The sequence below is a fragment of the Molossus molossus genome, unplaced genomic scaffold (assembly GCF_014108415.1).
Source record: "Molossus molossus isolate mMolMol1 unplaced genomic scaffold, mMolMol1.p scaffold_m16_p_3, whole genome shotgun sequence".
Lineage (NCBI taxonomy): Eukaryota > Metazoa > Chordata > Mammalia > Chiroptera > Molossidae > Molossus > Molossus molossus.
The window spans coordinates 62,560,681-62,576,900 of NW_023425366.1; the positions used below are offsets into that span (position 1 = coordinate 62,560,681).

General features: G+C 38.9%; 2 protein-coding genes across 3 annotated transcripts in view; one reads left to right on the plus strand and one right to left on the minus strand.

Moving 5' to 3' along the window:
* Nucleotides 1–840: 840 nt before the first annotated feature.
* On the minus strand, nt 841–11,154 carry MBLAC2 (metallo-beta-lactamase domain containing 2). The gene is made up of 2 exons (XM_036280490.1): nt 10,677–11,154; nt 841–2,020 (listed from the first exon to the last, which is right to left on the minus strand). Exons 1-2 carry the CDS (start codon nt 11,128–11,130, stop codon nt 1,635–1,637), a joined length of 840 nt encoding a protein of 279 aa, XP_036136383.1. The 5' UTR covers nt 11,131–11,154; the 3' UTR covers nt 841–1,634.
* A 584-nt stretch (nt 11,155–11,738) lies between these two features.
* Nucleotides 11,739–16,220, plus strand: part of POLR3G (RNA polymerase III subunit G) — a 45,347-nt gene continuing 40,865 nt past the window's right edge. For both annotated transcript variants that reach the window (XM_036280293.1, XM_036280295.1), the window contains exon 1: nt 11,739–11,848. The gene's annotated coding sequence lies outside the window, so the exon portion shown is untranslated. The remainder of the gene's footprint in view (nt 11,849–16,220) is intronic.

Below are 16,220 nucleotides of genomic sequence, written 5' to 3' on the forward strand. Positions count from 1 at the left end.
GACCACCTGGCAAATCATCCTTCTAAATCTGACTTAACAACCCCTCCTCCAGGAGCCTTTCCCTAACCAAATTTCACATCCCTCCATTCATGTCCCTGACGCTCATCTATAATTTATATCAACTTCAATCTGCATATATTACTCATATTTTGTTTGCCTTCTACTTCCAGCTGGGATGTAGTCTCTTTGACTTTTTAAGCTTCCACAGTGTTGAGCACAATGCTGTGCATGTATGTATGTGACTCTGTGTATGCATGTGGTGTGTATGCATGTGTGAGTTGAGTGAATAAAAGACTAAAGAACCTGTAGGGTAGAAAAAGTTTCATAATTTTTCAGAAATCAATTGCTGCATCTTCCTAAAACTAAAACTCTGACTTCCAAAGCTATTTTGGTTTGGCCTTGGACATGTCAATAATAAAAAGGCAGTGACAAAAACTTAAAAAAAAATCTATATGAAATATTCCCCAAAGTTTTTAAATAAATTATTAAGAACGCCAAACCAAAACATTTTACTAAATAGTAATATATTCTTTCCTATAACTTCACAAATGTAGACTTCATTTCATTCAAGACAAAGAATACTGAATAGGAATAGGTGTTGTGAATCAGGATTTAAAAGGCAATTCACTCTAAGTCAGTAGCTAATGCACATTTTGCAATTAATTTGAAAAACCTGTGGTACATAGGTATGTTATGTTAAGTAAAAGAATGGTTTAGATCAGGATGTTGTAGATCTCTACAGTTGTTTTGATACTATAAAATATGACATATACTGAAGCTGCTATTTCACAAGAAAAATGTTGTTTATAATAGCTGTTAATATTAAAATAGGATATAATAAAAATTATCCTCAATGTGTATATTTTTCAGGTTTGCCTGACAGTGTCCTTTTGAGAAATCTGACAATTTGTAGATTACAGACTTTTGAATTTCACTTTTATGATTGAAAGTATTACACATACATAATAACAAACAACAATATATAACATCTTTTTACTGAAGCACTCTGCAATTTACATTTAAAGCTTTGCAATAAAACAAAATTCATTATACTTTTGTAAGTAAAATTATACAACATATAATGTGATAATTACATTAAGAATAAATAAAATGAAGCATAAAAATTCTATATCATAAAAGATTTTAGCTGTCATTCTAAATCTTAGTTTATATGCTTGTATCGAGTTCTAATGTATTGTAAACCAAAGAACCTTTACTTTTAAATAATATACTAAAAATATCAAGTTTGGAGTATAAACATAACACTTTTTATATCCCTTTTCTAGGTCATCTAGGAAATAAAATAAGACAAATGGGAGGCAAGGGCAGTTCTCTTACTACAAAATGCCTCCTTGCTTCCCATATATTTTTATGTCACTTCTGGAGCACATATTACAAGATGACAGCTTTGGCAAATTATAATCTTACTTAAGAGTTTTATTATTTGGAGAAAGAAAAAAATTAAAATTAACAACTTTCTTTTTTGGCTTATTCATTTTCAACCTTTTTTTCCCTTCAAATATACAACAGTAGTATAATAGCACTTTTTGAAATGCTCACCATGAATCATTTTAATCACAAAGTGAATTGGATTAATTTATAGAATTAATCTAAATAGGTTATCAGTACAGGTACTAGGGTGAGGTCCTAGAATTTGTTACACGTAGGGCTAAACTTGCAAGAGATCGCATGGCAAAAGTAGAAACTTTGTGACATATCCCGGCTTTTGCAATATAGTTAGAAGCCAGTCGAAAAAGCCTTTCAGCACCAAAGGTATTGAAGTGCCCAGGAAGCACCTTCTCTACCAGACCTCTGTCCACTAGTTCTATCAGACGTTCACAGGTTCCAACATAGTCACTTATCCTGCTGTATGGGAGCCAATCAATCAGTGATCCATCATACACAACGTCTCCACTGAAGAGAATCTTTCGGTCTTTGTCATGTAAGCAAATACTGCCCCTGGAGTGACCCGGCATGTGCATAACAGTGAGCTGTCTGTCACCAAGGTTGATTACATCCCCTACAAATGAAAACAGAGTTTACAGATAAGCATGTTGTATGTATGACTTCAAATATTTAAAGAATGGAAGAACATTAAATGGTTTCAAAGAGGTTGGGAAGGATGGCACTTATTTTACTTTTATTTTTAAAATACCTTATTTGTTAATGATGACTTAAAAATAAGTTGCCTATGTTTCATTTCTATTGCTCACTAGACCAGTGTTTGCCAGAGTGAGTAATGTGGAACACTATTTCTGCAGGTTGTTATGATACATAAAAGAGAAGAAGAAGATTTTTGTGGTCAAATAATTTTAGACACTCTTCAAAGAAAAGTAAGCAGCTTTCTTTTCTGCAAGGCTTCTTAGAGCTTCTGATATGCTAGTGTACACTGTGGATATATATGAGGGAGATATGGTTGTACACTTTCTCAGATTTATTTGACCACAAAGTTTTTATTTTTTAGAATATCCATGGTACCAGTATCCTGGTGACACAATTCATGAATGCTGCACTAGTGAACAGTGTTATATTTTTGCCCCTTGTTTTGTCTCCTTGTGGGAACTAAGGCTTGAGGAATTGGTACAAATGATGATGCTCCAATGGCTACTATATTTGTGAGTAATAAACTGTCCTTAGCATCTAACTCAAGAACCTCATGTCTTCTATCAGAACCCATTAAACTGTGGCAGACTAACATATTAACTTGCAAATAGGGTAAAATCTCATACTCTTCCCAGTTATTTGATAGTGGGAGAAAATTGAGCTATATGAGTGCAAAATTGCTATTTTACTGGGTATAAATAAGTACTAGCCTATGTAAATCATCATAAGTTAAAAGTTTCCTACCGTTATCTCCAGTGCAAATACACTTATAGAGAAAAAAATCAAAGAAATACAGTTATAAAGTTAATAGAAAAATTAAAGTGTAACAATCAGGACTTGTTAAACATAAAAGAATATAATACAGAAAGAACAGGGGGATAATCAAGAAATAAGACACAGAATACAACAAAATGGCAGACCTAAGTACAACTGAATCAATAATTACATTATATATGAGTGGGATAAACCCTCTAATCAAAGGCAGAGATTAGAGACTGGATTTTAAAAAGCAAGATATATGTCAGTCAAAATAAGAGAAACTATAAGGTCAAAGACAAAAATAGGTTTGAAAAAGTTATATGGCCCTGGCCAGTTTGGCTCAGCGGTTAGAGCGTCGGCCTGCGGTCCGGAGAGACCCGGGTTCGGTTCCCGCTAAGGGCACGTACCTCGGTTGCAGTTTGTCCCCGGCCCTGGTTGGTTGTGCGGGTGGCGGCCACTCGATGTGTCCCTTCACGTCGATGTTTCTCTCTCTCTCTCTCCCTTCCTCTCTTTCCCTCCCACTCTATCTGTACAAAAAATGGAAAAAATTTCCTCGGGTGAGGATTAAAAAAAAAAAAAAAAAAGAAAAAGTTATATGTAACATATAAATATTAATTATAGCCTGGCCAGTGTGGCTCACTGGTTGAGCGTCAACCTCATGCACCAAGAGGTCGCCGGTTTGATTCCTGGTCAGGGCACATGCCCAGATTGTGGGTCTGATCCCCAGTGGGGGGCATGCAGGAAGTGGCCAATCAATGTTCTCTCTCATCGATGTTTCTAGCTCTCTCTCTCTCTCTCTCTCCCCCCACCTCTCTAAACTCAATAAAGAAAAAATATTTTAAAAATATTAATTATAAGGGAACCAGAATGGCTATATTATCAGATAAAATAAAGGCTATTACTAGAGAAAAGAGATATATTATATGAAGATATACCTTAGGTCATTACATTAAAAATATAAATTTTTTGTAGGAATTTAAAATTTGACTCTAAAATTTAATAGAAATGCAAATGACCTAGAATAGCCAAAACAATTTTGAAAAAGAGGTGCAAAGTTGAAAGACTTTCACTACCTAATTTTAAGAAGTATAATAAAATCATAATTACCAAGACAGTGTGGTGCTGGCTATATGATACACATAATTACTGAAAGAGAATAGAGTCCAAAAAGGAGCACTTATATATATGGTCAATGGATTTTTGACAAAGGTGTCAACCAAGATAATTCAGTGGGTAAAAGGATAGTCTTTTCAACAGATTGGACTGGGGCACAGGTAAACAAGCAAAACAGAGCTCTCAACCCTACTTCACAGTATTAACAAAACTTGATTCAAAATGGATGATCAACCTAAAGGCAAGAGCTTCTAGAAAAAAATCGTTGTGATCTTGAACTAGACACACACCAAAAACAAAACAAAACAAAAAACAAAAAAAACCCACCATAAAACATAAGGATAAATGACTAATTGGACTTCGTCCAAGTTATAAAGTGTCTGGCTTAAAAGGATACCATTAACAAAATGAAAAGGCAAGCCACACACTAAGAGAAAATATTTACAGATTACATATTTGATAAAGAACTTGAATTTAAAATATATAAAGAACCCTTTAACAAAGAAGATATTTGCATAGCAAATAAGTACCTGAAAATATGCTCAACATCATTAATAATTAGGGAAATGCAAATTAAGCCACAATGAAATACCACTACGTACTCACTAGAATGGCTAAAATCAAAATTAGTGACAAAATCAAGTGTTGACAAAGAAGTGGAGAAACTGAAACCTTGTACACTGTAGTTGGGAATGTAAAATGGTATAACTACTTTGGAAAAACAGTTTGGCACTGTCTTAAAAAATTAAGATATACTTACTATAAGACCCAGGAATTCTATTCCTAGATCTACCAAGGGAAATGAAAACATGTATCCACACAAAGACTTCTATGCAAATGATCGTGGCAGCATTATTCATAGTAGCCCCAGACTAGAAAGATTCAAATTTCCTTCAACAGGTAAATAGATATGTTATGTCCATAAATGGATTATTTCTAGGCAATGGAAAGGAATACATCATTAGTAATACAACAACATGAATGAATCTCTAAAACATCATGCCAAATAAAAGAAGACAAACACTAAGACTATATATTATACAGGGGTAGGCAAAAGTAGATTTACAGTTGTGATTATGCAAAATAGTTTATTTTTTTTATTATTTACTGTATTATTTTCCATACAAACAACTGTTAACCTACTTTTTTCCCTCCCCTGTATAACTGCATTTGTAGAAACTTTTCAGAAAAAATTAACTATAGGGACACACAACAAATTAATGGGGCCAGGGGTGGGAGCAGAGATTGTCCTTGTCTTGTCTTGAATCCCAGTAACTACATCGAGATGGGATCAGGCAGTCCCAATTTTCCCAGCATTCCAGTCATAAGGAACCAGATTTCTTTACAAGATAATTATTCCAGATTTAAGGTGCTTCTGGGGAATCACAAACCACTGCCACTTATTCGATGATTGGAAGGTAAGGTAAAGAAATTATAGCTAAATTGACTTAATAGAGCTGTTGGAAACCAATTGTTTAATAAGTGTATAGAAAGAAGGGGAGTGAGGGAAGTTTGATCCTAAAAAAAGAAGCTCTGGAGAATTATTGTAGGGTCTTATTGATCTTTGGTTATGTTTAGGCGATGTTATACACACACACACACACACACACACACGCACGCACGCACTCACGCACGCACGCTGTACTTCTAAGCCTTCACCGTGACCCAGTTGCTACCAAATTCCAGCCGTACTGGAGTTCTATTGGCTTCTCTAATACCTTTTCTTATCTTGACATTCCCAATCTTTCACTTTTATTTCATTTTAACCAAAGAAGTATATGTACATATTTTAAATAAAATATTTCAGAAGGTCTTAAATATAAGAAAAAGTTATTTGACCCATTCTGGCTCTGTATTCAATCCTTTTCCCAAGAGGCAGCCACTTTGAACAGTTTTAGCTATTTTTTTTCTGGTAGGTGGCTCAACTGAATGTAGTTATCTTTAAATAATGTTTATACTCGATTCCTGATTTAACAATCAATAAACTGTGCTGATTTCATTCATTTATTGCCATTTCTTGGTTTTCAAATTTTAGATAGTATCTGTTGACTTCCACTAAAAAATAAAAGGATTTTAAATCTCTTTACTCCTCACTCTCCACCTACCACCACCACACATGTATGCATTTCTCATCCTCTCATCCTCCGAAACAGTAATGATTCAACTATTCCAGTCTAGAGCCTTCTATGCCTGAGCTACTATCATTGTCAGGCGGTCATACTTTGCCATCATTCTGATTTTTTTCTTTCAACTTTCTCGTTTTAGATCTGTACTCCATGTCTTCCCCTTGGTTTACTCCCTTGATTTGAAGGGAATAAATAGGATAAAGGTATATCTGAGTAGATTCTTAAGTAACAGCATGTAGGAAGTACATTTTTTTGAAAATTTGGTCATTAGTAGAATGGATGAATTCTAATTTGGAAATGAATTTTATTCAAATAAGGTATAACACTTATTTTCTAACTTCCAACCCATTATACTCTCTATAGATAACTTTTTCTTTTCTTTTTTTTTTTTTAGTTTCTGGAAGCTTGATTCCCAATATTTGAAATTTTACAATAATGCTCCTTGGATTGAATGTGTTTTCATCCATTTTGCTGGGTAGTCTGGGTTCATTCAGTCTGGAAATGTACATTCCTTAGCTGTGGGATATTTTCTTGAATTATCTGTACTGTGCTTTCTTTTTAAAAATATAATAATAATTTTTCTTTATTGATTTTAGAGAGAGAGGAAGGGAGAGGGAGATAGTAACATCGATGACAGAGAATATCGACTGGCCACCTCCTGCATGCCCCACATTAGGAATCATGCCCACAACCTTGGCATGTGCCCTGACTGGACACCGGACCAGCAACCTCTTGGTGCATGGGTTGACACTCAACCACTGAGCCACACCAGCTGGGCTGTACTGTGCTTTCTTTCTTCCACTTCTTTATTCTATCTGTGCTCCTATTACTCCAATATTGGATTTTCTAAACTGGTCCTTTACTGATTCTCTCCTAGTTTTCATTGTGCCTATCTGCTCTTTTTGTTAAGTTTTCAACATTATCTTCTGGATCTTCTACTAAGTTTTTTGGATATTTTAAATTCTAATTGTTCTGTCTGATGCTTATTCCTATTGTTTCTTAGATATCTTGAATGCAATACCTTCTGTAATTCTCTGATGATATTAATGATAGTCCTTACCCTCTCAAGTTGCTTTATGCTATTTGTTTTAGTATTTGATCTCTTGTTAGAGGATTGCCCAGATTTTTCATAATGCTTGGTAGCCTGTTTAAGAGTTGGGGATGAAAAGGCTGCTTGAAACACATCCATGGGGCCTAGTGGCCTAGGCTTCACTGTGGAAAGATTAAGCCAAGAATTATTTAGAGATCAGCATCTTAGTCTTTCCTCTGTCTTGGGCAGGTATCTCAGATAAGATTCTTTCAATCCTCTATACAGGGTGAGGGTGGGGAGTAAAAGCCTGGCTCTCATTGTCTGGGAACTAGTAGGGAATACACACACTCTCTCTCCTCCTATTTTCCATTCTGAATCTCTGCACTCAGTAGTACTTGGCATCCCTCAATCAAGAAACCACTCTGTTTTACTCTCTCCAGAGAACAAACTAATTGGATGGAAATTGACTTAGGAAGAAGGATTCTACAGTTTTAACAGCTCCTTAAATGGCTTTCAACCAATTCTACTTATTTCAGTAGTAGTCTTCCCTTTGCCCCCACTAAGGTACCAGCTATTGCTAACTCCTTTCAAAGCTTCTGCAGTGCAAACTGGATCAGCTCTTGATTTCCCATTGCTGGAACAGGATAAAACTGCTAACTCAGTCATATTTAATACTCTCCAGCCTCTGATACAGTTCCTCAGTCAATGTGGATTTATACTTAAAACAAGTAAAGCACCATCCCTTTATAGTAGTCTTAGTGGGGTTTTGGAAGGGAATCAAATTAGGTGTTTGTTCAATCTGCTACATTTCTGGACTCTTTTTTTTAATTTTCTCATTCTGAAATGATTCAAATCCACCTGAAACAACTGCTCTAATACAAAAGTAGGTTTACAGTTGTAAGTATGCAAAACAGAGTTTATTCTTTTATTATTATTTACTGTATTATTTTCCATACGAACAACTGTAAACCTACTTTTACTCACCCTGTGTTGGTGATTCTGGGCAAATTATTTAAATATGCACAATAGAAGCCAAATGCCTAAATTTCATATCACTTGACTGTTGTCAAAAATAGGCAAAATGTGTGCCCATTCAAGAAGAATGTACTGTATTAAACTAAGTTCTATTGCTATCTTATTACAGGAAGATACTATTTCTCTAGTTGTAGGATGAGTTGTTTTTCCATCAGAGATGATGCACTGTATGATCTTTCCTTGTCTTCTTTGTCCCTCATTTACAAGTCAGCTTTTAGATTAGCAATACAATGTACAGATTTATGTTTCCCCCAGACAGGTGATCATCAATTCACTTATATGAAATGTAATAAAATAATGACTTCAGCTTCCTTATGTTCTAACCAAAGCAATGAAGACTTCATGTTGTTTGGGTATGTGCTGCTGATATGTGTGTGAATTTTTAATATAAATATTTTATATCTCCTTCCAGGCATCCAGATTATGATAATAGCAAGTTAGCAGACCACACCATTCAGAAGGGACAGGAAATTAATCCCCAGAAAAGAGGAAATTAGATACTACTTGAGAGGGTGAGGCATCCAGCTCCTAAAAAAAAACCCTTCTGATTTAACACAGTATTATCACCTTCAAAGTGTTTGGTAAATATTAAGCTTTCTTTTCACACCTTCAAAGACTTAAAGCACCACACAGGTAGCTTACAGGCACTCTGCAGCTCCAAAATGCTTTAATTAAAATTATAAAGCTATAATTCTGCCATCAACTGGTATTTAGGAAACCTGGATTCTAGTCCCAGCTCTATTCTAAAGCAGCTGTGTGCATGGACTACTCAGGCCTGCTTGGACTATCCATCCATGAAACAGTTATTCCTATCACGCTTCCACCATTGATTTCCTACTGCTAGCAGAAAGCAAAAATAAATCTAAAGTATTAATTCATTTAAACAATTTAAATATATTTTAAATACTAATGTCAACATTTTTTGGTCTAGATGACAGAAAAGTTTAGTATGACTACCCATCAACTGCATAAAAATCTTACCTCTAAAAGTATCAATTTTACCAAGCTACATAGTAATTAAAAGTATTTATTATACATTTCTGTTAATTTACATTAAATATACAGTAATATAAAAGGACATTAAATTTACATTAAATGTACTTTTCTTTCATCTCAAGTTGTTAGGTAATATAAGACTCATCTAAACCAGTTTTATTTTTTTTAATCTTTATATTTAAGTTTTTAATGAATAATATTTGGGTGGGATATGAGGTATAAAATCATGCTATTTTTTTATATTTCAAGTGATCAGGACCTCATCTGTAAGATAAAATGATTTTTGCAAAATATTTCATTATTTGTCATATTGGTCAGTCATAAAATGAGCTTGATTGTACTGCAACTGGATTTTTCTACTTCATTGAAGAATGTTTTAATAAATAAAGTGGCAATTAAAATGGTTTCAAGAAAAGAATTGAAAGAAAGGGGCGTTTCACATTCTACTCAGAATTACCATAATATATTTAAGAGGTACGATTTATGTATGATCTACATGCTTTGATCTGTTGTGCCTTGGTTCAAATTCTAGCTTTTACCACTGTCTTGCTCTGTGCACTCTAGGCATGCCATTTAATTGGGGGTCTGCCATCTCACTTCAAATGTGTTGTGAGGATAAAATGAAGTCAACAAAAATATTCTAAAAAGAATAAAGGAAATTAATACACAAATATTGCTTCTGTGTCTAATTAGCTCAATTATTTAAGTGCCTGCATAGGGGAGGACTGGGGCCCTGCTCTTATTTTATTCCATTAGTTTCTTTCTAAACCCCATCCTATCTTTCACAAAGCCAAAGAGGCCCAAGGATACCTATACATTTATCTACATACTTTACTATCGCCGGAAATAACCTCCTTATTACTCTTTCTCAGGCCTTGCTTTCAACCAGACCAGTTATCTGTCATAGTGTAGACTCAAGACATATTCCACCTTTTGTGTACCCTGTCAAGATTTTTCTCTCGTGAGGCAACATCAAGAACAGAAATCTATCAGGAAGATAAGGATGCATGAGTACATTGAAACCACAGTTCTCTAACGGCTTTCTAAGCCTACAGGTGGGAATTGCTTATAGCCCATGGTCACCGAGCAGATGAAAGCAGCTCTCAAAAGCAGAGCACGACATGCACTGTGAGGCGTCATTCTTTAAAAGTCTTCTCGATGGAAAAGCGCCTGGAAATGTCAGATAGGTGTTCAGGAAAAAAATGGAAAATTTCTGGTCTCAAGTTTCTGTATCGCTACTGTGCCTTACACAGGAAACTGACAGGGGGGTGGGGCCGGTTTTCTTTCGAGTACTCAGCATTGCTACACGGTTGCTCTGGTAGGGAAGGCTGCGATGGCCTTGGCTCTGGTGGAGTGGGCTTTAACTCAGGGACGTGAGAAACAAAAGTGGCGTTTCTGCCATGTGACAAAACAAGCCCCTACAGTCACGCACATCTGCAACATGCATCCCTTGGGCAGTTTCTTCCCAATTCCCTCCCTTAATGAGAAAGAGCGCGCCCTTGTGGGCCCATTACCATCCTGCAGGATGAGGGTGGGCTGCACCGCCTGCACTCGGAACTGCCTGGCCCTCCAGCCGGGGCTGGGTGCTCGCACCACCTCACTGTCGGACAGCCAGGTCACGGTCTCAAAGTTGTCTCCGCGAGCCAGTGCCTCGGCCTCGGCATGGTGCACGGCCACCCGGTCAAACTGGTAAAGGCCGCCAGAGTGGTCGAAGTGCACGTGGGTGGCCACAGCCAGCAGCGGCCTGCATGCCGCATCCTCTTTGGCCCCGCCGTCCTGCAAGAGGCCGGAGGAGTACAGGTACTCCGGTAGGCTACGCAGCCCCAGGCCGGTGTCGATCACCACGTCCTGCTCGGAGCCGCGCACCAGCCAGATATTGGCGCGGTTACCCGACTCATAGAAGCGTTCCTGAATCCAGAAGATGCCGTCGCCCAGGGACTTGTGGGCGTACCACTCGAGTGCCGACATGCTGGGCAGGGGTGCGGCCGGGCAGAGTGGATGTGGGCGTGTGTGCCTCCAGCAGGCTGTCCAGACTCTAGGCGCTGCGGCTGTGTAGGGCGATCTGCCTGCAGCCAGGGAGGAGGTGCAGATCGAGGAGGGGGCGGGGGATGAGGATGGTGCGGGCGGGGGAGAACTGGGAGGTAGGAGGTGCAGAGACGCTGCCTGGAGCAGCTACTCGCACTCTCCCGCTCGGTCCGCAGAGAGCAGAGTCGGCCCGCACTGGGGCGCTGGAGCAATCGCAGCCTCAGCCGCAGCGCGAGGGAACGTGAACGCAAGGGCCACTGCAGCCGACTGGAAATTCAGGAGGCGACGCTTCCCCCACCTCGGGGCTCTGACTGCGGAGCCGGGAGCCAGACGTAGGATGCACCAGGTCCGCCCACCGACCGCGCTCTGCGACGCGCACTTCCAGCCGGCGCACAAAGAGTCAGGCCTAGCGGTTTGGCCCACTACGGCTCCTGCCAAGGGCTAAAAAGCCTTCTCCCGGCGGGCGGGTGGAGCTTAGCGAGGGAGTGGGCGGGGCTAATTGGTTGGGATCGGAACTCGGCTCTGCGGCCGCGTGGAGGGTGGCTCGTCTCCAGAGGGGGTACCATCGCCGGAGCGCAGGCGCCTTCTGTCCGCATCGGTCCTTAGCCTGCCGGCGCTTCGGCTGCACAGTTTTGCCCAAGCCTCGATTCTTAGTGAGCAGGTAACAGAAAAAGTAATTGAAGACTTGGGAGGACATGGAAAGGGTAGAAATGAGTTAAAGGGCACATGGAGAAGGTGGGGGAGGTCAGGGGTGGAGATTCATTAAAGAGCCTCTAGGTTGAGAGTCGTTGAGAGATAGCTTTACCTTTAATCCCTTAAAAATCTTAAAATAATCGTTTCCAGGTCTTACCTAGTCTCTTCCTGGGACTGTTTGCAGTGAGTTAGAAAGGAATGTATGCTCTTAACTGATGGAAGATTTTCAAATCCGGTGACTGTGTGATTGATTCAGACACAAATCATTGCCGCAGACTTTTCTTCCCTGTATCTTGGGGAGAGAGATTGTTGATAAGATTTTTCTTCTCTTCAAAAGTTAAATTCTATATTCTTTCTTTACTTTATTTATTTATTTATTTATTTATTTATTTTTGGCTAGTTTATTCACTATTGGAAAAGAGCAAAGCATGTTGGTAGAAAGGTTAAACTAAGGAATGTGAAAGCAGCCACTTTGTGAAGACAGAAAAAGTGTATAATAACTGGGTGTAGCCCTGCCAGCCACATAAATCACCCCACCATTAACACCAGGTCTCTGTCCCCACCCTGTGCCTCCCAGCTGTTGAAACATCCATTTAGTCTTTAAAAATTCCCCTGAGAACTTGACTAATCTCCAGTCAGCCAGGAAAAATTAGAGACCCGTGAGACAGCATTATAAAAAGATATTTATGAAAACCCTTAGTGTGACATCTACTGATAAGCCTCCATACAAGAATAGGTGTACTTTCCTATACTCCTAAAGTTTTTGGTGGGGATGTAGCCTTTTTTAATATTTTCCTAACCTACTTAGAATTTTTTACTCTGGTCAGGGCTATCCTTATGTGCAAGTCCCTGAACTAGATGATGCGTGAAGAAAGTAATAATCTGGGTTCTCAAGAATTTGAGGGAAGACAGTGGGGGTGTATGAAATCTCTACTGTTAATACAGTAGAATAAACAAACAAAAAAATATCAGTGAAACTCCTTCCCTTTGGCAAAGGCCCATTTCCCAAAAGAGCATATCTATATTTCTTCCAGAATTGAGGTGTGTAGCAGTATGTATCACCTCAAGTTTTAAAAATCCATTTAAAAGTCCAGGAGGGTCTTTCCAAGACCAAAGTGGGATGAAATGACTCTTGTGACTGTTGAGGGACTTAAACTGGATTTTTTTTTCTTTATTGATTATAGAGAGAGAGGAAGGGAGAGAGAGCTAGAAACATCGATGAGAGAGAACATCAATTGGCCGCCTCCTGCATGCCCCTCCTGGGGATCTGGCCCACAACCTGGGCTTGGGCCCTGACCAGGAATTGAATCCGCGGCCTCTTGGTACATGGGTCAACGCTCAATCCCGAGCCACACCGGATGGGCCTTAAACTGGATCTTAAGGTGAAAACTGATGCAGCCAGTCAGAGAGAAAGAGGGAGTAAGCTCCAGTGGAGAGAATCATAGTGAAGACATTCCAAAAGAATGAGTCAGGAGGGTAGGTGCAACCATCATAAAAGGGTTCTGAATACTTGGATAGGGAGTTTGGATTTAATTCTCTAACCTAGAGGAAAGAAGAGAAGAGTAGCATAATCAGAATTAGGCTTTAAGGTGATTAAGAACTATGAATAATGTGGAAGAATAAATTAAAATAAACATGGAATTTGCAGTTAGTTAGAAATAAGGTGGAGAAGGGCTCAGTTGGATGGTGGTAGAAGAAATGAAAAGGCAGGGACTTTTTGAAGGTGGAATTAGATGATTGAGTTGATAGGAGGGGTGGAACGGAATGAGAAATCCATACTCACTCCAAATCTTCAAATATTAGTGGCTGGGAAAAGAACATACCGTGGATAGAAATAAGGATCTTATACATGAAAGGCAAGCTAGTAGTGTAGAAGGAAGATTATCTCAGCATATTAGGTTTAATGTGCTGTCCAAATATTCTTTTGATAGTAAGCACGTGGGCTGGAACTCAGGACAAAGGTTAGTGCTGGTGATAATGGTGTGGGAGAGGTCATCAAGCCCCGAGAGTGGGTGCGTTTTCTGAAGAAAAAAAAAAAAAAAGAGCGGAGACCAAAGATCAGATCTTAAAGAAATTTATTTTTAGGGGGTTTAAAAAGAGAGGTAGATCAAAAAATAAAGATCAGTGGGATAGAAGAACCTGGAGTTTTATTAAAGCCTAGAAAAGAGAGAGTTTCAAAAGAGAAGAGGCAGTAATGAGCTGTGTGCTTTGGAAGTCCAAGAGCATGAACAAAGACAAAAGGTCAGTGGATTTTGCCATTGGGGACAATTGGGACCATTGGGACCTTTGCATTTCAGCAGCATCGTGAGTGTCGTTCTCATCCCAAGTAAGATAAAAGCCAAACCCTTTGCCACAGCTCTCACAAGGCTCCACAGATTGGGTCTTGACTAACCTTTTTTTGCTGCCTCACCAAATTACATGGGCTTCTTGTTCTTTTTTTTTTCCCCATTGATTTTAGAGAAAAGAAGGGAGAGAGAGAGAGAGAAACATCAGTTGCTTGCTGCACCTGCCCCAGTTAGGGATTGAACCCACAACCTAGGTATGTGCCTTGACTGGGAACTGAACCCAACATCTTTATGTGTACAGGACAGGACAGTGCTCTGAGCCACACCAGCCATGGGGGTGGGCTTGTTCTTCAGACACCCCCAACTTGTGGCTTCCTTCTCTGCACTTGCTGTTACTTTTCTCCGTAATCATCTCCACCCCACCCCTCCATCTAGTGGCTCACAGACCTTCTCCAGCACTCTGCTCAAATTTATCCTCCACAGAGACTTTCCTTGTATGAAAAAGCCACTACCATAATCCCTTGTTATTCTCTATCCTCTTACCATGACTTTTTTTTTTGGAGCTGTAAACTGGATGGCTTTAAACAACAGAAATTTATTCTCTCAGTTTCTCCAGGTACACTAGAACTGACATATGATAACCAAACTAAAAAGAGATGGTTTGTAGGCCAGAACACCGTGTCATTATTAAGGGTGTCTGAAGAACTAGGACTGATTTTTCTGCCAAGGACAGTACATTCCCTAATGATAGCACTTACACACCTAAAGGTTGCTTTGATAAAAACAGAAGTTTAGAGGCAGCACAGTTTGATATTTCTCAGGGATATTCCATCAAGCAGTGGTAGCTAATAGACTCTTTTTAAGGTGAGTTTTCCAACTACCCAGGACCCACCTCTGAAGATTCTGGTGTAGTAGGTTTGGGAATCTGTTTAATAAGTCTTCACAGTAATTCTCATGATCAGGCTAGTTTGGGAGACATTACCTAGAATTGTTCTTAATCTTTAATTAGTGGCAAATCCTGGATTGGAATTCTGCCTGGTGGTCTTGACCATATCTACTGGGCTCCCTCAGTTCATTTCTTATTCTAAAGGTATGAGCCCTTCTGCTTAGCAGTTTACATACTTGGGAGACCTTTCTTCTGTAAGCTCAGTCTATGCTTTAATGACAGCAATTGAAATACAGCCATTTGGATATTTTCTTTTAGTGTGGACAGCTGAAATGAGCTTGATTGTTAAAATAAGCACTTTTCCTACCTTTCCTATATGAATTGTTTCATAGTAACTAAATAGTGGATGAGGGGAATTGATTCCTGGTAGAATTTCAGTTAATAAATACAGAAAGAATGATAAAATTTGTATATCACCACATTGCAATCCATAATGAAATAATTTATCCAGCTGTGATCATCATTGGCTGCTAACATCATCAAGTGAAAACTGAGGGGGCATTTTATACTAGATGAAACAGGCTGACAGCACCTGAACCCACTGACAAGGGAACATCCCAAGTCAGACACTTCATGTGCATCCTGATGTGAAGCAGTAGGAAAACAAGCATCTCTTTTAAGTATTCTTGCAAAAAATCAAACCCAAATTTGAGTAAGCCTCTAGTCCACCTGTTTATAGAAAATACTGGGAATAGAGGAATGTGTTAAACCTTATCTCATGTGTGCAACCATTCAAATCCAAAATATGGGACAACGTACAGCCTTGTTACTCTCAAAGTGTGGTCTGCAAACCAGCAGCATTGATATCTCTTGAGAGCTTATTGGAAATGCAGATTCTCAAGGCCTGCCCAAAGCCAACTGAATCAGAATCTGCATTTTAACAAAATATCCAGGTAAATCGCATGTACCTTACAGTTGGAGAAGCATTGTATGTACAATGACCTTGTTTTTTAAAATAAATAAATAGCAAGGGGAAAGGGGGAGGGAACTGTTACAGTGGCATGGGAGGGCATATTATTGCTTTTTGAGCTTATAGGGTTGAATGATACTCAGTCTTATTAGAAGAAAAGAGGTTTTAAAAGTGTATTAGCCCTGGCCAGTGTGGCTCA

What these genes read in the sequence shown, in the direction of transcription:
- MBLAC2 (XM_036280490.1), bottom strand. Translation starts at nt 11,130, where the DNA reads ATGTCGGCACTCGAGTGGTACGCCCACAAGTCCCTGGGCGACGGCATC. An exon ending in CACCCTCATCCTGCAGGATG is followed by an intron (nt 2,021 to 10,676) that starts GTAATGGGCCCA and finishes TTTCATTTGTAG; the next exon opens with GGGATGTAATCAACCTTGGT.